A 25,218-nucleotide genomic window follows, 5' to 3' on the forward strand; every position below is an offset into this window, starting at 1 on the left:
TTTTAAGGGGGTCAATAATGGCATGCTGTATTGCACACAATGCGACAAAACAAGACGCAGTAAGTTTAAATAAACGGCAAAAATATTCAATTTCGCCCTTAAATAAGCATTCAAGACAGACTATTTAGTGGGGCCTTGTTTAGCTGTGGTTTATGGGTTTTTGGGTCCATCGCAGACATTTTTGAGGGGGGTAAAAAAAAAAAAAAAAAAAAAAAGCCATATTGTATCAAAATACCTCATTTTGCATTGAAAAACTAATTTGCGATAGGGGCTAAAGTGCTCAAAAACTGCTTTTCGCACATGGCACCATAAAGTAAGTGTACGGTAGAGCAAATAATACATTATCATGTACATCATCAGACCATTACATGCACATTTTGGATTTTCCTCCAACTCGTGGAATATGTGGGACACAAGTTTAAATCAGAATTTCAATTTATTCTATTCATGTAAACTTACCTGTAACTGTGTACTGTATTTAAAGGTTGATTTTGACTCACCGAAACTTTTATTTCGAGCTGGTTACCAATTTGTTGTCTAAAGATTTGCACCTGCGGTGCTATCCACGTCTTTTCTACTAGGAGTGAAGTGCTCAAATTTGAAATGTACACAGAAGGCAGATTCGTCTTAACAAGTAAAACTTTATTGGAATGATACATTTTGCAAAATATTTTATGTGTATATATATATATTTTTTTTTTTTAACCATATTCATTGTGTTCTATGGGTATCTGTCAAGTTCTCCAGAAGGTAAGATAGTTAAGACTGTAAAGGCGTAATAATATACAGTATTCTCCCCTCTGACCTCCCCCGAAAAAGGTACATTAAACTACACAATCACTGTACCCAGGTCATGAGGGGGGGGGAAACTTAAAAAAAAAAAAAAAGGATGTTCTAGTTTCACCATTTTTTATTTTTAGATTATTATTTTTTTTTTTGAAAATACAATTAGAAAATATGAACCTAAACATCTCGGATGTAAAAAGCGTTATGTTGTATCGTGGAAAATTGACGTTAATTCGAAGGCAAACAACAAGAGAAAACTATTATGTTCACGTATTCTTTAGTGTTTATCTGATATATAATAATAATATAATAACAATAATAAGCTAAATAACGAGAGGCATGTGGGACGCAACAATATGAAAGGATCGTTCCAGAAGATGGATCGCTGCCTTTGAAGCCTTAACAGAACCGTATTACATGTGCTCTATTCAACGCGGTGGTGTCTTCACATGAGCGGACGCCCCCAAAGTCCAACGTCCAAAAAAGGGGCACCAGTGATGGCAAGGAGGAGAAGCGTCATGATAACCCTAAAGTCAGAAAATAAACTCATTGCGGCAATGGAAAGCGTCTGCTCAGCACAATATTGTCAGCCTAATAGCACACTACCCGAGGTCATTTTTAACTCGTCACAAGATCAATACATTAGCTAAAATTTTTTTGTCTTTATGTTTGCGAAGATTCTCGAGGCAACGAGACTCGTTTGTTGAATTTGTTGTTTTTGTTTCCCAAAAATTTTAAGATATTAATTCGGCAAGTATGCAATTAGGCTTAACGACAGTACAATGAAATGCATACAAAAATTGAATTGACCAAACAGATTCTAATAAGAGTGCAGCTGGAAGCTTAGTGGCTAATGACTAGAGAAGATTCCTGACAACAAATCTATTATGCATCGTCAAAGAATGAGTACTTTTACTTTATTTTGGTTTTATTGTACAGTAATGAAATTCCGTAAGGTTTTTCAACAGTGAAAGTTTGACCCCTGGAACAAATCAATTCACCTCTACATTACATCCTATTTGGGGGAAAATGTTTTGAAATGAGAACAATTTGGTGTTTCTTTGGACTTTGGAGGCTCCACAGTATTTGAAAATGTGATTTGGGTCAATATCCACGCTTTATGCGACACTTGGACTCGTGGAAAAGGCTGTAATGACAAATAACATGTATTGGATGTGTAAGTAAGCTAGCTGTCGTAGCTTTACTATTTCAGAGGGTGGGTGGGTCGGTGGGGTGGGGAGACTAACGCTCACTGGATTAACGTGGCCTAAAAACAAAAACAACAACAAACAAAAAAAACCATCATATTTCCCAAACAGCAGTTGAAACCATCAGACAAGTTGAGGACATTCAAAATGAAATTCATCCAGCGTTTGATCTCTATTACATTACGAGGCTTCAGCCTCCACTGAAATCAATCACATTCGTTTAGGAAAAAAAAAACAAGTCATGCCACAACATGACAAAATGGGGGGGGTAGTCAAAAGTAATGCACGCACACACACACACACACACACACACACAAAAAAACAAGTTTAGCACCTCATACGGAGTGTGTGTGTGTGTGTGTGTGTGTGTGTGTGTGTGTGTGTGTGTGTGCGAAAGAGAGGACGGTAAGCGTACAACCTTCATGAACGCACGGAGTCCACAAACCAGGGCTCAGCATTGGTCTGCGATTGTCTTGCATCCAAACTAAAATAAAGATTGGACACCAATAGGAAAAAAAATAATAATTTCTAAGCAGCGGCCATTTTTAGGTGTTGTCAAGTCATCCGAGGGCCATACTAAATAGGACACGTTTGTGTATCACCAGCAGTTGGGGGTTTACAAGTTTCGGGGCCTTTAGGCAAACACACACAGAAGAAAAAAATTAAAATAAAACCCCAAGAAGAAAAAAACAGGCACAAGTAGCTAAAACTTGTTTTCGACCCTTTTCTTTTCCACTTCAATCCATACAGAAAAGCTTGCGATGCTGTCAGGTTTGCCAACTGGGCCAGAATGGATCTTTATTCACGTACTCACAGCTATGAGAGACAAGTTGTTCTCCGGCACGTAACTGTTGCACTCAAAAGGATTCAAACCCCTGCCGTAAAGTTCATCCACCCAGCTGACTTCGGTCGGGTCAGAGGTGCGGTACACGCTGGTCTGGTTGCCGGCCAATCGTAGGACACACACAGACAAACAACCATTCACACCTACGCACAATTTCCAGTCTTTAATCAACCTGACACGCATGTTTTTTGGAATGTGGGAAGAAGCTGGAGTAACTGGAGAAAACCCACAGAAGCAGAGTTTCGAACCCCAAACCTCAGAGCTAACCAATATTCCACCGCGCTGCCCGTGGTAAAGTCCATTTGCAAACGTACAAAAAGTTTACTGAATGATCAACGTGATGTTTTAATGTTCATTTGGTCGTGTTGCTTCATTTCACCCATTATGAATTGGCAAATAAATCTCATTTATAATTGGGGGTTGAATCATTTTGAGTGCCTCTCTCTATACACAGTGGTTATAAAAAATCTTCACACCCCTGCTCCCGACGAGGTCGTGGCTTTTACTCAGAAATAACCAATCACATTCAAACTCATGTGAAACACACGTCTGATTAACCCCAAATAACATTCAGCTGTTCAGCAGGGGGTATGTAGACTTTGCATGGGCCACTGTATATAATCAATATACATGTACTGTAAGGAATTTAAATAATAATAGAAGTGTTGACTATGACTGTTAAACAATAAGTAAACACAAGCACAGATCAACATAAATATAAAAAAAAAAAAAAAAATCACCAGTAGGGTAGTAATAATAAAAAAGCTGCAATAAAGACAGATGTGAAACGCGAACAAAAATGCGTAGACGGTGATAAATCTTTGTCAACTCTAAAGCTCTACGCAGAGGCTTTTCGTCTGACAGTGTTCCAACCGGTTGGCATCGCGATAGACACATCTGTTGGACTCGGTATTGCTCGGTCGACTTTAGAGCGGGGGGAGGTTAACGAGACAATCAAGTTGCTGCTCAAAGAACGAGAGAGAGAGAGAGAGAGAGAGAGAGGGAGGGGCGGGGGGCAGATTGGGTACCTTAACAACGCCCGACGACACCGTGTGATGATGCAAGTTTAGGAACGAACGGGTAACAGTTGGGATTAGGAATGAGAAAAAGGCAACACTGTTGGTTCTGTTGGCGCTTTCCTCGCTGCTTGACCCGCCTCTCCCGTCTGGAGGCGATGGACTGAACAAAAAAAAAAAATAATTACGAATAAGCAGTCCGCCGGATACACGCCCGCCCCAACCCCCCCCGGGAACCCCGACTCCGGCTAAGCGGTGGATCGGAACCTAGAACTCGGCGAACTCCTTGGCACACTTCTCCGTGATGGACACCCGGATCTCCTCCTCGTCGTAGTCGTCAAAGTTGCTGGTGTCGCCGGGGCCTCTGCACTTGGGGATGAAGGGCGCCTCCACCTGGAACGCACGAGCACACAAGTAAGGGAGTGGAATAATAATAAAATATAAACCATGGCGTGTTCCGTTAGTCTGAAAAGTCAAATTCGCTCAAACGCTAATGCTAAATGGTCACAATGGATGTCAAGGTTGGTCCACTGCGCATCGATAGACTCCTACAGTTGGTGATTTGTGGTTGCCATGGCAATGACAGTGTTGCTACTCTCCTTAATACAAGGACTGATCCGAAGGGACAAATTACACATTCAGTCAGAGGTGGCAAACCCCGATTTACAAACAGCTTAATGTTAGAACTATTCCACTTGCAAACCACACAACAAACAAAGCAAATTGTCCGGTGGTGGAACCTTGTCACAGTGTGCGAGCGTTTCATTTGTCCCTTTTGTGCCGGGCGGTGCGCCCATTGTGGGCAGACGGATTCATCAAATAACCCCGTGTATGTGTTTTAGAGGGAGAATTTTTGAATGCCAAAAGCTGGTGGTTTTTAGAAAACCGTTCGCCACGAATCGTTCTTGTAGCCGACAACATCAAACAATTATCTTAAATAAAGCCATGGATGGGAAATATCTTCTCTGAATCTGTTCATGCTCCCTGCTTCATGTTCCACCATGTTGGTGCTGTCCCTGGTTCCCCCCCCCCCCCCCTCCCGCCTTATAAGACCCCAAAATCTCAATCAATCTAGAGCTCACAAATGGTTGACTTGACCTCTTTCTATTTACGTCGTCACTTTACTTTGGAGTCAGCCAGTCTGCAGTTTGTTCAGAACACCGCTGCTCGTCTTTTAACCGGAACGCATAATAATAGCGAGCGCAGAACTTGTATTCTGGCCTCCCTCCACTGGCTGCCTGTGGATTTTAGAGATGATTTTAAGATCCTTTTATTTGTTTTTAAATCTATAAATTGTCGCACCCTTCCTTACCTCTCTGGGCTGCTCTATCCCTACGCTGACCAGCTGCTTGCAGATACTGAAGTCTAGGCAAAAGAGGGTAGCGCTGGTCTCAAACTATGGAATGACCTCCCTGTGCACATCAGACAAGGCCTCTCACTGACCATTTTTATAAAATGGTGTTAAAGCCCATTTTTATTAGTTGGCTTTCAACTCAGCATGAGACTACGCCTTGTTTTATTTGATTTGATTGTTATTGTTTATAATTGTTTTATACTCGATTATGTATGAACAGCACTTTGTTTCAGCTGCAGTTTTTTGTTTTTTTCCAAAGTACAGTACTCCATGTATAAAGTTGAGACGTCCGCCAACGTTGAAAAAGTACGGCGGTAGAGAGTACATATATCTTTTCTGAAAATAATAGGGAGTACAAATAAAAAGTTGTCAGAAAAAGAAATCCTCAAGTACAGATATCAGAAATTTTTTTGTACTTGGTTACTTTCCATTACTGGCAAGGCTCACCTTTCTCTGGTAGATGGCGATCCAGTCGGTGGTGGCGAACCACTTGTGGCCCTTGATGTCGTTGACTCCGTTCCTGAGGTTGCCGAAACGCTTGGTGAGGTCCACCTGCAGCAGGTTTCTCAACATGTCCTTCAGGTCCGAGCTGAAGTGCGAAGGGAAGCGAACCTGGAAAAGGCCAGAGGGTGTCACAGTCGAGCTTTTCGGATTTTTGGGGAGCTCTTGCTAACAAGCCTTTCACGTTGAGCTGGTGCTGGTGCCAGTACTCCGTTCACATCAACTTGCGATCTCATTACATCGCCAGTACAACCCCCAAACGTCGCTGTTAGCGTTTACAAAGTTGGGGGCAGCTAGAGTTTCTTCCATCCATCCATTTTCTGGAGCGCTTATTATTATTCTATTTGTCAAATTTACTACTCCACAATGACGTTTAGAGCACGATGTGGACTAGTCGGAACTTTGCCGTTAGAGGTGACAGATGATTGAGCTGAATGAAATTAGTCTGTCGCCTTTATTTAAATTGTCGTTTTTTTTCTGAAGGCGCAGCTTTGGTAGGCGACGGTGAAACAACAGGATCGATCAAGATTTTGAACAATTTTTCAGCCCACACTATCCAAGTGGAAAATGAGTGGGGAATTATTTTACCAGATAATTACAGGGCGCATACAGTGGATGTAAAAAGTCTACAAACTCCAGTCAAGGTCACGAAAAGCCTCCAAGAAGATCTGTACTTTATTTGGGGTTAACCAGAGGTTTAAATGGTCGCAGGTCTGTGTTGACTCCCCTATGACATCAGTTTGAATGTGATTGGTTAAATCTGAACAAGCCACATACATCCCCCCGAGTTCTCAAGAGGGTGTGCACAACATTATTACAGTTGTTGAATTTGACTTTCCCTCTCAAAAAATACTAAAACAAATTAAAAAAAAAAAAAAAAAAAAAGGCAATTGAGTTGTACAAGTTACAGGTCACACATTGATGGTGGGAACATTTTTGAAATTATTTATCTTGGTCTCAAACCTCATCGAAGCAACCCTCATTTCGATGCAGTGCACTTCTACCCCGCAAACAGGAAAAAAAATACATGACCTTAATAAACTCACCTTTCCTGATACAATCTTCTCATAAATCTGTATGGGTTGGTCTGCAAAGAAGGGGGGGTAGCCAGCAGCCATCTCGTATATGAGCACACCCAGTGCCCACCAGTCGACAGCTTTATTGTAGCCCTGGAAACGTAAAATAATAAGGTGGCGATGCATCTTCAACTGTAGCTTTGAGAATCATGGTCAAACACTCACTTTACTGAGGATGATCTCTGGTGCCAGATACTCCGGGGTTCCGCAAAGCGTCCAGGTTCGGCCTTTCACTCTTTTCGCAAAGCCAAAATCTGTAACCTGCGGAAGTTTTATATATATATATATATATATATATATATATATATATGTGTGTGTGTGTTCAGTTCTTTTACTGGGTGGGGGGGGGTAAATCACACTTTTTAAAGCTAAAAAAGAAGTTGTCAAATAGCCTTGCCTGGATGTAACCTTGCTGGTCAATGAGCAGGTTCTCTGGCTTCAGATCTCTGTAGATGAGGTCCAGCGAGTGAAGGTACTCAAACGTCAGTACAATCTGAGCTGCGTAGAAGCGGGCGTGTGGTTCACTGCGGGGGAAGGCATTCATATCAGTAGAAATCAAACAACAATATTTGTATGCAGCTGAAGTATTTAGGACAAACGATGAAGGGGGAAAAAAATTGAACATCAGCGTACCTGAATCTACCGATTCTCCTCAAGTGGGAGAACATTTCGCCTCCAGGCACGTACTCCATTATCATATAGAGATTACTGTTGTCCTGTTGGGAGACGAGCAAAAGGCTTAACGTGACGCAAAAGGTGTGGAAAATAAACCCAAAATGAGACGAGGCAGCCTGCTCAGAAGGAGCATTGAAAATCTGCAAACCTTAAAAGAATGCTCCAGTTGCACGAGGAAGGGAAAGTTAACCGCCTGCAGGATGCGTTTCTCATTCAGCGTGTGCTCGATCTGCTTCAGCTTTACCACCTGAAACACCCCAGAAGGGATTTTTTTTTTTTTTAAATACATTTAGAGGTGCATCTCAGTTAAATTAAAATATGGTAGAAATGTTCATTTCAGTAGTTCCATTCAAAAACTAACTCATATACAGATTAATCAAAAACAAAAGGATAATATTTTCCACAGAGCGCATAAAAAGCCTGTAATTTCTATATAAAAACTTCATTGATTGCTTTTATGTAATATTTAAATTTCTTGAGATTGTGAATTTTGGATAGAAAGATATAATCATCAAAATCATGAAACGTTTCACTCTGTGTGTAGTGATACTAGCCAATCTACTGTATGTAACTTTTTTTTCACTTTTTCGCTTAACTACTGAAATAAATGACTTTTTCCACACTATCCAAATTTATTGAGATGCACCTTTTTGTGTTTATATGTCAACTTATTTTATCATTCTTTAAATGCATGACATTTAGGGATATATATATATATTTTTTTTTTACACTGTGGGCAGTGATGTCTATACGTTCTGCACGTTTTTTAATATTTTTTTTTTTAAACAAAACTTACTTATTCGGGCACTAAAGTTAGAGTAAACCAGCCATAAATATATGCGGCTAACCTTTTGTTTGTCAAGTATCTTCATGGCAAAGTGCTGGCCCGAATCTTTGTGCTTGACCAGCATGACTCTGCCGAAGGAGCCTGTGCCTAAAGTCTTGATTCGCTCAAAGTGGTCCAATCCTGCGGTTTGCTGAGGAAATGAGCGAAAATGTCAACACACCAGAATATGGAAGAAAGAAAGAAAACTTTTTTTTTTTTTTTTTTTATACATACACCAGCAGAGGGTGCACTGTCTTGAGACTAAACACTACAAAGGTGTGACTACTCCCACAGTTCACTCGATTATCACACTAACATCCATCCATCCATTTTCTTTTGTCGTCGTCCTCATCAGGGTTGCAGGCGAGGTGGCGCCTATCCCAGCTGACATTGTGTGTCTTAAATGAACTTTACTGTCTGATGTTGTCTTACCTGTGCTGGATTCTCCCATTTCTTTAGGAAATCTTCCTTGGCTTTGGCAAGAAACTCCTTCACTGTGATGGGAAACAAACAAAACAAAGAGAAGTTAACAGTATCGCTGATTGACCGTTTCCCATCATGCAACAACGCACGGGATGCTTCTAGAACATATCCATAGACATCATCAAAACCACTTCCTGTGTCACACAGAGCGTTCTAGGAAGTCAGAAGTCTTAGCTTTAATGGAGGTCATCACGCAGCCAGCATTTACAACATTCCAAAATGGCCACAGTCATCAATCGTAACCTAATCACCACAGTGGTGCTCCTAGGATTTTAGTTCTGTACGTCACTTGGGTCCCATGTGAAGATGAAAGATCAAATAAAAGTTAAACGGTAATAGAGTGGAACAAATCCAAATTGAAACACAATTTTCAGGAAAAGTCTGTCTGTCCATCTCACAGAGCTCCATCCGTGTGAAAAAAAAAAAAAACATCCCTAGGAAGCTTCCAGGCAAAGATGTTGCGTTGACTTTTCTTTGTAATCGAATTATTCAAGTAATCGTTTTAGCCTGTTCTGTTGTTTTTGTCTTGATGCCAACAGTGAATTCAGAAATGAGTTAAATACATCATGTTTGAAATCTTCTGCAAAGACTGAGATGAATGTGGTAGTGAATTGTTGAGATATAGCATTCAACTCTTTTTTTGAATTTATATTATTTTTAAATCATTTCAGTTGTCTGGATTTTTTTGGGGCGTCGCTAAAACCAAGTCCAGGAAGGCACTTGGGCTTTCTGGCCATGAGCTAGCACTCCTCCACTATATAAGTACTGAGCATCGTCTTTCCATCAGTGGAATTGTGAATTACTTAGTAATAATAATAATTTGGCCCATTTCTACCATTACAGCATGCAGTTGGCTGACAAGCTACGGCTTCAACCTGAAGTGCTAGCCCGCGGACTGGCGTCGGCCAATAAGTCACTCGCTTTTGTGTCGTGTGTGGGTCCACATAAGAGACACGTCAGGGAAAGTTAAGTGTTTATCAAACAGTGCGACACACGTCAGCCTGCGGTTCACACTGTAGACATTTGAGACACGCTGTACGAGCATGAGTGTGACCGGTGACGGTCGAACGGGGCGCGTTTTCAGTGCATTCAGCGGACACGCCAATAGCCGACGACTGCTTGGAGGTGGGCTGTATTTTAGAGCCTCATTTTATGTACTTGGCGATTTCTTTATTCATTCAAATTTGTTAACAACACTCTGCGGTTCACTTTACATTGACTTTAACTTATAATTACATGAGAGTTAAGAATGCTACAGTGTTGCTTGAAATTGCGTCAATTACGTTTTTATGACAGAAACAGATTATGGGGAAATTGTTATGCACCATCGGCAAATTGGTGGTTGACCAGCGTTGTGAAACAGCATTGTGTCGGACCTTAGAGGTTCCACTGTACACTTGCAGAAACAGATTCTTATTTTTATATTTAAGGGATGCATAATGTGTGTAATTTTGAGTTTATGGGCTTCAACCGATGATTATGACAGGGGAGAGGGGGAACAATCGGCGTGACTAATCAGTTTATCACTGCAGTGTAAACGTGTGGAGAGCAGTGCAGTTTAACCCAGCAGTACAATCCAAAGCCACACAAGTCCTGGCCTTCAGTGGACGCAGCAGCGCAGCAAACACACACGCGACACTGGATACACGCACCGTTATCGGCCGGCCGAAGACATGCCTGTGGACGTATTCCGACACACGGTGTCATATGAAGAAGTACATTTTTCCTCGCCGCTTATCTTTAAGGGCCGAATCACGGTTATCTGTGGGAACACGCAGATAACCACCGTCCTTCCTCATTCCTCTTTAACATCTGTTCAATAACCACACTGCACAGGATGGATGTCCAGCTCCTTGTAACACAGCGATGCTTTTCATAGTTAGTGATGATTAGGCATAAAATCAATCAACTCAAAAAAGGAGAGCAAGTACAACTTGCACGGCATACAAACCGCTTTAAAACTACAGAAACGCTAGCTACAGCACATCGAGTCTTTCAGGATCATGTGGGAATGTCGGAATAATCGATGCGAAACGACAGCCCGCGGCCAAATGCACGCGCACGTCAGCTGCAAGAGGTACAGTCTCCAACTTGTAGCCACACTGTCAAACTGTCCCCATCCATTTTGACTTTCACTCCCATGGAACCTCCAAAGAGTTACATAACCCTTCCTGTGATGATTCAAATTTTGAGAAATATTTTCCTGTAAAAAAAAATAAATAATATGAAGTGGCCCAAGTGAGGATAAGCGGTGTAGAAAATGGATGGATGGATGAATTAATTAATTCTTACCCTGGACAGGCAAACGTTTTAAGCAACAATTTCAATTTTTCTAACAGTCCTAAATGGGAGACGCAAATCAACTAGAGCATACTTAATAAACTAAAGGAAAACTACTCAGCATTTGAAGACACCTCTGACAGCATCTCCAGTTTTTTTCAATACTTGTCAGTCATTATGCTTTCAGCTACATCCCATTTACATTAGAATATGCGCTGTGAAATTAATTCGTGAACGCAAATGATAGTTAACTAATTCTATGGGTCTCTGTACTGAGCAGCTCGACAATTGTCTTACATTACAGGAAGTTCCAGTTCCCATTTTAGGACTACCATCACACTTATCCTTTTGTCACTGGTAGTTTTCTGTAGTGCTACCCCCAAAAAGTTACATCCAAGGTTTGGCTTATTTTGAGGTATCTTCATCCTAAAAATGTGGGGTGAACATGAACAGTACACACACACACACACACACACACACACAAAAACAAACACAGAAATCTAAATTCAAGCTAGTCGATGGCTTACAAATTCCCCAAAGAGCAACAGCTGCGACAATAGGATGAGCGGGAGCAGGGATTGCATAAACATGTTGACAGAGTCGACTGAGTGCAATAGAAGCTAAGTGGTCACTAGAGAGAGGGGAGCGGGAAAAAATATATAGTTTCCTGGGAAAGTTGTTCAACTTCCTGTTAGAAAGAGGCACTAATTGAGCTCAGCAGGTCCGATATGGGAAGACGCGGTTCTGTCGGGACCACTGTTCATGTTGTAAGCGTCGCTCGCTACCCAATATTTCTCACCATCCGGGATGACGACGGGCACCTCGGCGGCCTCCGCCGAGCGTGAGCCCGATTCAGAGGAGTACGAGGACTCCTTCGATGATTCCCTCTTGCTGGCGTGCCTCCTGGAGCTCTTCCGGTCACACATGAGCACGGCAGAGTCTGCCCGCTTTTTTGCCTCCATCTGACTCCTCCTCACAGCTGCCGACTCATGGCCCCCGCTACCCAGCGTCTCCAGGTCAGCTCGGCGGTCGCCCTAATGCGCGGGGAATCTCGTCGAGCGTCCTCGCCGGTGTCTCGATTCCGAGAACGGTCAATTTTGTTGTCAGCAGTCACATGAATCGACTGGACCCTTGCTTTGCTTGTATCACTATTTATTCTGTACACAAAGTTCTCCCCTGCTGTGCCCGCTCACATATTGATCTACACAAAATCATCAGGGGAAAGAGCCTAGCTGGTATATTCATCCAAACTGGAGAGGGAGTTGCGTGTAAACGTGGACAAGGCACACAAACATGAGTTCAACCAATCATTTGGGTGTTTATTTTTTTACATTATTTACACATTAAATGACGTTGTCATGAGACACTGAATTACCCAAATACAGCAGAGAGTCAGTGCAGTGCCAGGGCTCCATTGATCCCTCAAAAAAAAAAATCAATCCCCCGTTTCTCCCCTGGGCCTCACTGGCCTACTCTGATGCAGGGACAGTAAGATTATATTGGGGAGAGCTGATCAACATTAAATGCGATAAAGCTCACCAAATTCACCCCTGTGGGGATACACATGTTAATGTATTTACATTTATTTTAAAACGGGTTAGGGCTGCACAATCGATTTCTAATTGCGATCACGATTTTGGCTGTCACGATTAAATTAACCTGATCATCGGCGATTTTTACACTTGAAAGGCAAGCACTGCTGCATATGATGCACTTTCTCAACCAGTAGTCAGCCAACCACCAGGGGGCGAACGCATGGATAAGGCTTTATTAAGCTGTCTAAATAACAGCAAGCCGTTTTCTGGACATGTTTTGATTCAGGGCAAGTAACATTGAACATGAAGTCATATGTTACGACTGCAGCTGAGTCATCTGCCCCGCAAAGTAACAACTAATCTGTTCAACCATCTAGAGAAGAAATGGCAGAAAAAAAATGATCAGGTCAAAGTACTGGACAATAAATATGTGAGCCCCTCGCACAATTATTTCTCCAAAGTGCTATCAACTACATTTTATGAACAATGACTGTGGTCAGGGCGGCCTCCACACCATGACCCTTGTGTTGCTTGACCAAAACTGCCGTTAACACTTACGTACTATGCTACTAGCGTGTGGACGTATTTCACCATAAATGAGACTGGTCACACGTTTGCATAATGTACAAGTCTATCCTCAAATACAATAAAAGCACAAGTGAAACAGAAACAGTGGAACAGAAAAGCTTTATTTTATTTTTTAATGAGCCCGGTTATGATGTCGCGTTGTACAACACGCTATTCAATAGACAAGATGAGACGGGCATGTAAAGAAAAACTCGCACAGGCTCCCAGTAATTACAACAACTACATTTAGCGTAATGGTAAATTGTATTATATTTTAATCTTTTTTTTTTCTTTTTCCCTATGCTGGTCCGTTGAAATACGTCGATCTGAAACTGGTCTGTGGCGCAATAAAGGGCTGGGAGCCCCTGTAATGTACTGAAAAAATATCAATGACATCATCGACTAATTGACTTTGACTCAACTTTCGTCACATTGGTGTCAGCTACAAAAAAAATTCATGTTCAACTCCTAATAGATGTATGCAAAAAAACAACAAGCTATTAATAACAATAAAAAGTGGCACTTTTTTATTTATTTTTTTACATGCTGCTCTACAAACCCTGCCTAGCAACAAGTGACCAGGGCAGAAACTTAAAGAGTAATAAGTTAAATAAGATGATAAGCTACACAACAAATACAACTATATTACTAAGTGTTAGTGACTTTTTTTTTCTCTCTCCAAATTTACCTGTGGGGCATTCGGTGTGATATTATCAACTCCACCTAGCAACAAGTGGCCAGAAGAAGAAAAATTAGAGTAGGGATTTAAATAAAATGACAAAATATGTGAAAAAAACATTAACTAAAAAAAATAAGATAGCTATAAGTGCACTTATAAATTTTTCTTTGGCCCTGCGGCATATGATAAATTCTACCGAGCAACAAGTTGTCCAAGGTGTGTCACGACGTGTGACTGACTAGCTCCACCCACTGTGCCCATTGGCCTTGATGAGTTATCTCAAGTCAGCAAGCTTATCTGATCAACCCGACTTCCAACAATAAATGGAGAACGGATAGGTTGAGCATTCAAAACTGATACAACTTTCGGAGCACGCACACACACACACACACACACACACACAAGAGCAACAGAAGCCGGTTTTGGCGTAGACAATTTAGTGTGGTGTGGACAGATTTAAGCGCAAGGATCATATCACCATTAAGTAGGTAGAACAGGCAAAGAACATGCACTCATTTGACAATGAATGACCAATGTCCTCTTTGACTGTGTGTGGAAAACAATCGCTTACATAACAGCTGGCTAGACTCTGTGTGTGTGTGTGTGTGTGTGTGTGAGAGCATCTCCATCTTCAAAGACAAACACAAGCATGGCTGCGGGCACTTGCAAAAACTCAAATCAGGCAATATAAAAAGAGGAAGGCTTACACCCACTGAAATAAAAAAATTACAAGAGCTCCACCCCCTCAGCTGTGCTCCAGTGAAGATATCCTCACCCCGCCGCCCCTCAGATAGGGCAGGATTGTCAGAATCCCCCGCACCAAAACACCCCCTCCCACCCATGCCAGCCTCTTCTGAATAAACACATGGCACACACAAGGCCGGGCCGAGCTAGATGATATGCGGCGGGGCCACGTGGGGAATCCCAAATTGCTTTTCAAACGACCAAACAGACTCGAGGAAGCTTTGGGCTGAACCTCGCTCGCTTTCACTTCCTGCACCAGATCAGCTTCTTCCTGTGGGCCCGGCCTCTGTTTTGTACCCTGCCTTGCTGCAGCTCCTCTTACTCAAGCAGGCAGAATGTGTTTCTACAAACCCTCCCTCTGTATTTTGCACGCAAACAAAACGGGACCACTACTTGAGGGTCTATGTTCTGTTGTTATGTATGCAAGAAAAAAAAAAAAGTGCTAAATTATCATTAGAGGTAAACTATCGGTAAATCGGAATTTTGCAACAATAAGGTTGAAATATTATAAGATAAAGGTTTTGCAAGAATAAAGTTGAAAAATTATCTATTAATTATTATTATATAAAGTATTTTCCCAGAATAATGTTGTGAATCTTGTAATATTGCAAGAAAAAATATCTCGCATAATTATGCATCAATTAGGTTGCAATATTATGAGGAAAAGTCATACTTATGAAAATATTTTTGTAAAATCACGGAAAAATACGTCAGAATTTTGTGATGAATGATTATGTGAAAAAATTTGTTAATTTTGTGAGGATACGCAAGAGGAAAATAAATACTTTTGCATAGGCCTGCAACGATCGATGGAATAACTTGATCACAAAAATGTCAAAGTAAAATACAAACATTACAAGGCGAGAATGAGGACCCCAAGTGGACAAGAATAATATGAAATGTACATTGTTTATTAATGAAAAATCTATTTTCATCTGATTGTTCAATTAATTGATTGGTAGAATACTTGACTCTAAAAATATTCCATTGATGCAGCACTAATTTTACAACAATTAAATTATATCACACAGGAGCGAAAAGTTGAACTTTTATGACAATAGGGTTATAGAAGTCAAAGTCATAGTACTAAAAGAGGGAAAATCCCTCGTAACCGATGAGTTGAATGTTCTAGATTTGAAATGGAGGCCGTTCTTTCACACGTACTGTCCAGCAGCGAGGAGGAGCCGCTTCTCATTTCGCAGCTAGCTGTTCTCACTTGCGAGTCACTCGTGGTGTTATGAATAAAAATATAACACCGAGGTCCCTAGAGCCTTCGCCAGGCCCTCATGAACCATGTTGGGGGGGGGGGGGAAACACTGACGGTAGCAGAGGCGGACCAGTGATGGCTAAGAAGAAAGGTGGTGACAAAAATCATAGAACCCGGAAATGGAACTTATTGTGACGTACGAGGAGTTAGCGGTTCAATCTTAACGTGAAGAGGCTCACCTACAAGGCATACAGGCAATCCATTATACTTCACAAGTCTACATGATTTATTGTTTTTAAAGTTTACTATCACCATGCAGGCATTACCTTCTTTTCACACTTGCAAATGGTAAGATTATGACATTACTGCTGCCTTCATGTAAAGTTGTATAAATTGGACAGTGGTTTTATTCCTAAAAAAGTATATTTAATATTATTGTAAGGCACAGTGTGAATGACGGTGAATGACTGGTTAGCACATCTGCCTCACGTTCTGGGGACCGGGGTTCAAATCCCGGCCCCGCCTGTGTGGAGTTTGCATGTTCTCCCTGTGCCTGGGTGGGTTTTCTCCAGGCACTCCGGTTTCCTCCCACATCCGCAAAACATGCGTGGTAGGTTGATTGAAGACTCTAAATTGCCCGTACGTGAGACTGTGTGCGTGAATGGTTGTTTGTTTATATGTGCCCTGCGATTGGCTGGCGACCGGTTCAGGGTCTACCCCGCCTCCCACCTAAAGATAGCTGGGATAGGCTCCAGCAGCCCGCAACCCCACTGACGATAACCAGTAAAGAAAATGGATGGATGGATGGATATGTAAGGCACAGTAATATTATGCACGGTTCAAACATTGACAGTGAAAAAATGTTTAGCTAGCACATTGGTATTTTTTTTTTTTTTAATTGATATCGTGGCCTCTGTAAATTAAAAATTACTGGCAATTATGCTATTAGGCTGAGACTTTGAGAGTAGACTACAGTGGAATATACAAGCAGCCTTGTTCTTGAACACATCTCATCTCCTCACATGATGTTCAAGAGGCTCCCAAGTTTTGTGCCTGGAGAGGATTGTTCCACGGGCATCATATGACTGCATTGTCCTGTCCCGGTGGCTTTGTCGCTATAATCACAATAATCCTCACATTCCACCATTTTAACGCAAGTCTTAGCCTTCTTAAAGACGAATAACCCCCTTCTCAAGATTAGTGGGTTTAATTATTAGTCTGGGATTGACTTTCACAACAATGACGAGCCGCTCCTTGAGCCGTCACTTTATCGTGGTGGAGGGGTTTGTGTGTCCCAATGATCCCAGGAGCTAAGTTTTCTGGGGTTTTATGGCCCTGGCATGGTCACCCATGGCAAACTGGTCCTAGGTGAGGGACCAGACAAAGCATGGCTCAAAGACCCCTTATCATGACGACAAAAAATGGACTCAGGTTTCCCTTGCCCGGATGCGGGTCACCGGGGCCCCCGCCTGGAGCCAGGCCAGGGGTCTGCCCGGGCACGGCCCGAAAGGGTAGCGTGGATCCCCCTTCCCATGGGCTCACCACCTGTGGGAGGTGTCATAGGGGTCGGGTGCAGTGCGAGCTGGGCGGTCGCCGAAGGCGGGGACCTTGGCGATTCGATCCCCGGCTACAGAAGCTGGTTCTAGGGACGTCTAATGTCACTTTTCTGGCAGGGAAGGAGCCCGAGCTGGTGTGTGAGGTCGAGAAGTTCCGACTTGACATAGTCGGACTCGACTCCACACACAGCTTGGGCTCTGGTACCAGTCCTCTTGAGAGGGGGTGGGTCTCTTCCACTCTGGAGTTGCCCATGGTGAGAGGCGCCGAGCAGGTGTGGGTATACTTTATTGCTCCCCGGCTCGGCGCCTGTACGTTGGGGTTCACCCCGGTGGACAAGAGAGTAGCCTCCCTCCACCTTCGGGTGGGGGGGGACAGGTCCTGACTGTTGTTTGTGCCTATGCACCAAACAGCAGTTCAGCTCAGAGTACCCACCCTTTTTGGAGTCCTCCCCGGTGAGGTGTTCTGGGCACGTCCCACCGGGAGGAGACCCCGGGGACGACCCAGGACACGCTGAAGAGACCAAGTCTTTCGGCTGGCCTGGGAACACCTCGGGATCCCCGCGGAAGAGCTGGATGAGGTGGCTGGGGAGAGGGAAGTCTGGGCGTCCCTGCTAAAGCTACTGCCCCTGCGACCCGACTTCGGATAAGCGGTAGATAATGGATGGATGGATGGCTGGAACAGCGACGAGGCCAACTCAGTGAAGGCTGCTTGTGTTGTCGTCATGAGTACCACCTCTGGATGCACCTCAGGGTACTTTTATCACGAGCTTTTGCCACGTAAATCCGAGAACAACACGAGTAAAATCCTCTTTTGTTCAAAGTGTGCATGAACGAATGGGCCAGGGAGCAAACACAGGGGCATGAGATGACAACTATTAGCAGCAGAGTGAGTTTGGAAAAATGACAAATAAAACTATATGATAAGGTTTTTGGGGTGTTTTTTGACTTACCACTCTCCATCTCATTGCCTTTCTTCGCGGTGGGCGTGTTGCCCATGATGGCAGCCTGTCAAGCGGGCTCCTGTGGGTTTGCTTGCGACTTCGTGCGGCTTGACGACAACCCTCACAACCGCCTGCTTAAACAGTTGCTCGATGAAGCTGTCCGGTGGCCACTAGCTGACCGCAATCATTCTCGACAAACGGCTCGTAATATATTTGTTCTCCCCGACGGTCACTTTTTGGGGAACAACTCTTAAAACCGAGCCTTTTGCTACACTCGGCTAAGGCTAAAGTGGGTGTTAGCTCGGCTAGCTCGTCAAATATTCAACATTCAGGGAACAACTCGACTGGTAGTTATTTAGTTATTGGCTTATAGTCATGTATCCGAAGGCAGTCCGGGGGTGTTGGGCGGGTGGTCGGCAGCCGCTTTTTCCAGTTGATGTGACTAGCTGTTAGCTTGTTAGCGTCCCCCGTAGTCGTACAGTGGCCTTATCAAACCAGGCGCTCGGTGTGTGTGTGTGTGTGGGCAGGCCCCATCTTCCGCTCCGTGTTCTGTGCAGAAACAAATTCGGTATCCAGGTTTATTCCTCGTCCCGCCCGCCGTCTTCTTCTTCTTTCTCGTCCGCGCTCGCTTCGAACCCAGCCAGGCCGAGTGCGACGGTTCCCCCGGAGCCGACCGTCTCACGGACAATTCCCCAAATCAACAGAGTCTTTCCATTAATCTTTCGACCGCAAGGGAAACTCCAGTCATCCATCCACCTGGCACCGCCTCTCAAAGGCTTCCAATAGGCTACTTGGAATGACAGGCGTAAGCGACTCAAGCGCCGATTGAACGAAGCTTGGCATTGCAAGTCACTGCGGATATGTGATTGGACAGCCCGCCATCTTTGTCCCGCCTACGTGGCTTGCCTGTAAGCCAATAGTCGTCCCGACTGTAACGATAGCTGTTGTTTTTCCACCTTTTGTTTTAATTTGGCAGCTGTTCGACGTAATCACTTGCAAGTCAAATATTTGATGAATAAATATGTACGTACTTAAAATAATCACCTTGTTACCGGTGTCGGATTTATCGAAGCATTTCGTCTAGTCAAAATAGCAACTATTGCCCGAACAGTCTGTGACTGGGCGTGACGTTGACACAGGCTATTTTTAGCAGCGTGAAAAAATACGGGATTACTCATGTGCAGTTCAAAACATTATATTGGAATCATTTTAGGTGTGAGACATTATCAATAATTGGTAAAAGAATTTCATACCTTAACGAAAAAACATGACTAACAACACATTAATACAAATAGATAATTTTATTTGGAACACAATAAAGGAAACAAATACGAGAAAAAAAACATGGAGAAAGTGACATATTTTCCTATCTGTCAATATAAGTGCCAACTCGCACAGCAAATATTGCCATTTTTATGCAACTTGCTTCAGTACTGAAATTGTATTACCGTGAGAGGTGGGAAGAGAAATTGAACCACAGCCAATTCTGCCAAATGGCCTCACACTTTTTGAAGAGCTTGAAGAGCAGTTATAAGGCAAATGAGTCTGTACAATATGAAAATCCAATCCCCCTTTTCACAAAGAAAAGAAAATCAACACAGGGGACGTCTCTATAAGCAGTCCATTGAGTTCTCTGGTAGTATTCCCAAGGGCGGGGCTTTGCCGGGAAGACAGGACGGCGGGAGCATGGAGTTGGACGACGGGTCCACATTCTCAGAGTCCTCCATCCGCTCGGCGCAGCCTTCCCAGTTAATGTGGAACCTGGTGACACGCGGGTTCGACGCCAGGATGTTCCTCTGGAGCTGGAAAGAGAAGCACGAATGGCAATATTTAACATCAATCTCTGCAACTTTCTGAAAATTAATGGTGTTTTATGTCAAAGTTTGCCCGACCTGTGCGTAGTCTGGTTTGATGGGAGGATTCTCACGGAGCTCCTGCCCCGTGTACTCGTTGTTGACGTAGTAACCGATGCGGATGAACTCCTGGCCTCGGTACGTGCAGGTGATCAGCACGACGGTGACACCCACGGCGTCGCTCTCGGGGATCAGGCCCGTGTTTGGCGCGTCTGCCTACAGAGAGAAAAATAACAAAAAACTGTTAGGATGAGGATTCTGAGGACAAGACTATTTTATCAATTTTAGAATCGATTCTTCTACCGATAATCGGATAAAACTTGATTTAGCATTATTTAACGAGATCCGTGCCTGCGTGGGTTTTTTCCGGGCACTCCGGTTTCCTCCCACATCCCAAAAACATGCATGAATTGGAGACTCTAAATTGCCCGTATGTGTGAATGTGACTGCGAATGGTTGTTTGTTTGTATGTGCCCTGCAATTGGCTGGCAACCAGTTCAGGGTGTACCCCGCCTCCTGCCCAATGATAGCTGGGATAGGCTCCAGCACGCCCACGACCCTAGTGAGGAGAAGCGGCTCAGAAAATGGATGGATAACGACATCTGTATGTGAGTTGCAGTTATAATGTTTGTCCATTTAGGGTGCCCATCCTTACATTCTACACTACGTTCCATGCTTATAGCTGTGTGTTGTGCCTTTAAAAGGTGGGGCCTGACCTGGTGAGTGACATGGGAGTCAGCGAATCAGAGAGCAAAGTTCGCTGTTTGTTGCTCAGGTTAGTAGATGGCTGTTATCTTGCTAACCATTAGCCAGTCTGGCGTGTTGAGTGCCCCGGTGTTAGTTGTGGCTTGTGCGTGTATGAATGTTTATTAGGTGTTTAATTTGTTACCATTTGGTCAATAAAGCGATTGAAAGTGTACCAGCATCCTATCCTTGACCACTTATATGGGGGATTACAATATGTTCTAATTAGCGATGCTGTTGTGATAAGATTGTCCTACTTTGTAATAAGACACCAGGGCCTGACGGATTCATCGGCTGGCCGATCGAATCGGCCGATATTAGTCATTTTAAAATCAGATATTAAAGGAAAAAAAAAAACATTAACAGATAACATAAGACAAAGGCATTCAAACAAAAACATCAGGACGATTTCTTGCTGATTCCAAGTGAATACTAAAGAACAAAGTATTTTAAAACTGTCAAATGTTCTGCTTGTAATTCATTCATTCATATTTATTGTTGTAAGCCTTAATGTACCCAAAAAAAAAAAAAAAAAAAAAGAACTACAACATTTAATTAATTATATATAATTAAATTAATCGGCCGATTAATCGGTTGTCGGAATTTTATTCTGCCAAATATCGGTATCGGCATTGGCCTAAAAAATCCATATCGCTCTTCTGTCGAACCTTGGAGATTCCCTGTCGTTTACGCACTCATTCCTCACCACCATTGCGTCAATTTATTCCTTCACGGAATAAATGTTTTGTAGTCGAATAATTAGGTTAATCGTTGCAGTCCTAAACTGCAACGCCATGACTGCATCGCCTCACCTGGAACACAAACATATGCCGTCCGGCAGGTACCGGCCCGACCAGGACGGAGTCAAGGACTTGATCGTACTCTTCACTCTCTGCCGAGCCCACATAAATGATCTTCCACTCCAGGTCTGGAAAAGCACAAAAAGGCTGTGATGTCACTCAGAATGATAATGAAGAAATTAGGGCAGAGCAATAGTCAAACTCCTGTCTATTCGCAGCCACGTTGCTAGAGTGAACGCCCTCAGAACTACAGAAGCTGCAAAAAAATTATTTTTTTAAGAAGTCAAAAAATAATTGAGAAATAATATAAATACAGTGATACTTTGACTGCCGGGTTTTTTAAAATATAAGCCGTTGCTAGGCCGTTTTTTTGTCTTCGGTTGCGAGCAAAACTGATGGCAGCGAACGTCACAATAAGCAGCAGGTAGTGAACAATTCTTAAAAAAAAAAGAGGCCAAGTGTTTGCTTCAAGGTGTTTATTACCACTCCCAGCTTAAGTTTACTGTAAATCTAAACTAAGAGAACATTTTGTATTCAACCAAACCACATGCCTTCGCCAAAAGTCTGCTAGCGTAATGCTAATACATAATAGGAAACACTCTAGAGGGGCTAACAAAACTAGAATAAATAGCGCAGTCGTTAAAAGCCTTTACACAATATATTTAAACACAAACAGTATCAAAGGTTTAATTGGAAATACATTTGCTTTGGTATTTTATATATATTTTTTCATAGCACCGTGTATGAGCAGGGATCAACAACAACAACAAAGGACCACATGAGTGGTCCTTTGTTATTAAAAATAACTCTCCACTGATGGGACATTGTGATTTACTAAGTGTTAACATTTTATTTAAACTTAACATGAAAAATGTTTATGAATGTACCAAATATTCTATATTATGTGTAATAAAAGAGATTGTGTTCAATGGGGGGGGGGGGGGGGGGGGGCCCTTGTTATTTACCCAAAATAATAGATTTTAGAGCTGTGATTTAAATACTGTGATATTGTTGCTCAAGGTTGTTATACCGCCTGAATCTGATACCATCCCATGAGTAAGCCTCAGCGGAAAAACAACTAATATTATTGCAGCTTAGTTGCAATGGTCGTCTTCCATTTCATCATTGAATCTAGCACATGTGCAATGTATGTATTATACTGCCCCCTGGAGGCTAAGGCACACACAACAGAAGGAGCAGGACCATTGAATTATCATGATACACAAGCTGTTCAGTTCTTTACAATATATTAAATTATGACATGACTGTACAACAATATGGAGCAGTGATTCTCTAAGTGTAGTAGGCAGGATCCTTTTTGTGGTACAAGAATCACAGCCTATATCCAGTTCAGTTGTATTTAACTTTTAAGTACAACACATTTGCTTTTAATCTTTGAGGGCTGTTTGTTTTTAAAACTTTTGTGTATTTTTTTTAATCTTTTATGTGTAATACATTTTAATCAAATGATTATTTCAAGTTTCTTCCACTATCTTCCTGTATAAACTGTGCATGGTTTTGCTTTGTCTTAAATATTTAACATACACTACCAGTCAAAAACACTTTCTCAAGACATTGAAAAACCTCTGAGTGGTTGTATACGTTTGAGGAATAAAACCTCGTTTTGGATTAGCACTTGATTAGCCTTTGTGAAATAAGTTTGTCACGGTCACGGAACGAATTCGATTCGTAAGTCAATGCACCACTGCAATCATTCAGTACAGCTATATACAATTTAATAACTCGTCGAGGAAGACTGTAGGTGTTTTCAAATGGATTCAACACTCGTGCAAACTGCATTGAATGAAGTCAGCTAGCCGAATGTTAGCGGTTAGCATTTCAGTGACATGTCCGACAGCGGCGGTGCTCACCTTCGGGGAGGTCCTCCATGCACTCAAAAGTTATTTCGAACTGGAAGGGGTTCCCGAACGGGCTGGGGTTATCCAGAACGGCCACATTCAACACCTGTACCTTGGCCATGGTTGAAGGCGCTGGGCTTGTGCGAGTGTTAGCACGGTGCTGCTAAACACACACACACACCACCCAAAAAAAAAAAAAAAAAGAAAAAAAAAGAAAAAAAAGAAAAAAAAAACAGACGCTTCAAAGCCCTATCCCGGGGATTATCTTTAAAAGCTCACTTCGTCGTTAAGCAAACCAACACGGCGAATGGATTCTAAACGGGGAAAGAGTTATTTACACGACAGAATACACGCAATTCGGTCGCATAGTACAAAAAGTGGGACGCTTGCTTTTCCAGACAAAAAAATGTTTTGAGTGCGATGTTCCCCGCTCTCCCGCCGCTTTGAGAACCTTACCCAAGATGCCTTGCGCCACACGGAAAGAGGATGAGCTTCCGGTTGCTTGGAGAGGAGCGACGCCCCTCTGTGGTCAACTGCATAAGTACACTCATAGGACACAACGTTAGGCACATGTCAAAGGAAGATTCACATTTAGAAAACATGTACTTCATTGAGTTTGTTATCATTTCATTTAATTAATATATAACATTTCATTTCAGTCATTGACTTAGCCGCCAATATAAAAGTGGTATACTTGTTTTTATAGATGTGACCACATTCATTAATTAATTCACATCTTCAATATTTATTTTATTGACTTTATATTTATTGAACTGCATAGTGACAATAATATTTATACCAATAATAAATGCTTATTTTTACTTACGTGCTCGTTGTATGCAGTAAATCGACATGTCCAACATTATTTTTTTGGGCTTTATATCTATTTCTATTAGTTTCACAAAATTCAAATAGAGACATCAATGGTATTATATTTACATTTCTTATTACATTTTATTTTAGTATTTTACCTAGACATGAATATAAAAATGTAAAACTTGTTTTTTTACAGATGTGATCCGACCATGAATCAATTCACACTTTAAACATTATTTTTTATTGCATTTATGCTTATTGAAGGTTAATGAATATAATAGCATTAAATAACCACGTTTATTTTTTTAGTATATTTTCAAATTTTTTATTTATTTTGTCATGAACACAAAAATGTTGCTGCTTGTTTTTGCATACTTGATCTTTTTAATTAATTCACATTTAAAACACTTATTTATTAATTTCATAAGTATAGAAATGTGGAAATAAAAACAATTCTGATCCTACTTTGTTTAAAAATTTAATTTCCTTTTTCTTCTTTTTAATTTTTTCAATATTTTTTTAAATGTATACAATTCAAAACATATTTTATATACATGACCATACCATTTATTTCATTGGCCTTATATTCATTTAATTATACACTTGTATCAGCTCATTAAAATACAAAAAAAAAAAAAAAACTGTGTTATTTTATTGAATTTTTCCTTCAATCTTATTGGATGAATATACTCACAAATACTTGATCCATTTTAACTGCAAGACTTGGTCTCACGCTGCAAACGACCATCATCTGACTGCCTAGAGATTAGGCCTAAATCCGCCTACTTTTTTTTATTTTTTTTAATTAGATTTTTTTTTTTGGTCCACTCCAGCTGCCGAGAAAGGGAGATTAGGCGCGGATTATTAC

General features: G+C 41.9%; 2 protein-coding genes across 3 annotated transcripts; both read right to left on the reverse strand.

Annotated features, from left to right (window-relative positions):
- Nucleotides 1-621: 621 nt before the first annotated feature.
- Nucleotides 622-19,053, reverse strand: prkacaa (protein kinase, cAMP-dependent, catalytic, alpha, genome duplicate a). 2 transcript variants are annotated; one of them, XM_061700184.1, is made up of 11 exons: nucleotides 18,288-19,053; nucleotides 8,719-8,780; nucleotides 8,309-8,437; nucleotides 7,609-7,707; nucleotides 7,419-7,501; nucleotides 7,183-7,309; nucleotides 6,951-7,046; nucleotides 6,756-6,878; nucleotides 5,656-5,820; nucleotides 4,122-4,247; nucleotides 622-4,017 (listed from the first exon to the last, which is right to left on the reverse strand). In XM_061700184.1, the coding sequence occupies exons 1-10, from the start codon at nucleotides 18,331-18,333 to the stop codon at nucleotides 4,122-4,124; spliced, it is 1,056 nt and encodes a 351-aa protein (XP_061556168.1). In that variant the 5' UTR covers nucleotides 18,334-19,053; the 3' UTR covers nucleotides 622-4,017. The 2 variants fall into 2 exon arrangements, with proteins under 2 accessions (XP_061556168.1, XP_061556169.1); XM_061700185.1 differs by lacking the exons at nucleotides 622-4,017; nucleotides 18,288-19,053 and adding an exon at nucleotides 11,849-12,201 and having other exon boundaries at nucleotides 4,037-4,247.
- Nucleotides 19,054-19,564: 511 nt separating this feature from the next.
- LOC133414882 (histone chaperone asf1b-B) lies at nucleotides 19,565-24,061 on the reverse strand. The gene is made up of 4 exons (XM_061700577.1): nucleotides 23,547-24,061; nucleotides 21,688-21,803; nucleotides 20,171-20,347; nucleotides 19,565-20,080 (listed from the first exon to the last, which is right to left on the reverse strand). Exons 1-4 carry the CDS (start codon nucleotides 23,653-23,655, stop codon nucleotides 19,889-19,891), a joined length of 594 nt encoding a protein of 197 aa, XP_061556561.1. The 5' UTR covers nucleotides 23,656-24,061; the 3' UTR covers nucleotides 19,565-19,888.
- Nucleotides 24,062-25,218: the final 1,157 nt, after the last annotated feature.

Source organism: Phycodurus eques, chromosome 16 (assembly GCF_024500275.1).
Source record: "Phycodurus eques isolate BA_2022a chromosome 16, UOR_Pequ_1.1, whole genome shotgun sequence".
Lineage (NCBI taxonomy): Eukaryota > Metazoa > Chordata > Actinopteri > Syngnathiformes > Syngnathidae > Phycodurus > Phycodurus eques.

What these genes read in the sequence shown, in the direction of transcription:
- prkacaa (XM_061700185.1), bottom strand. Translation starts at nt 12,011, where the DNA reads ATGGAGGCAAAAAAGCGGGCAGACTCTGCCGTGCTCATGTGTGACCGG. An exon ending in CAGAGATCATCCTCAGTAAA is followed by an intron (nt 6,879 to 6,950) that starts GTGAGTGTTTGA and finishes TTACGTTTCCAG; the next exon opens with GGCTACAATAAAGCTGTCGA. An exon ending in TCGCCATCTACCAGAGAAAG is followed by an intron (nt 4,248 to 5,655) that starts GTGAGCCTTGCC and finishes CGTGCGTTCCAG; the next exon opens with GTGGAGGCGCCCTTCATCCC.
- LOC133414882 (XM_061700577.1), bottom strand. Translation starts at nt 23,655, where the DNA reads ATGGCCAAGGTACAGGTGTTGAATGTGGCCGTTCTGGATAACCCCAGC. An exon ending in GGCATATGTTTGTGTTCCAG is followed by an intron (nt 20,348 to 21,687) that starts GTGAGGCGATGC and finishes TTCTCTCTGTAG; the next exon opens with GCAGACGCGCCAAACACGGG. An exon ending in TCAAACCAGACTACGCACAG is followed by an intron (nt 20,081 to 20,170) that starts GTCGGGCAAACT and finishes TTCTCTTTCCAG; the next exon opens with CTCCAGAGGAACATCCTGGC.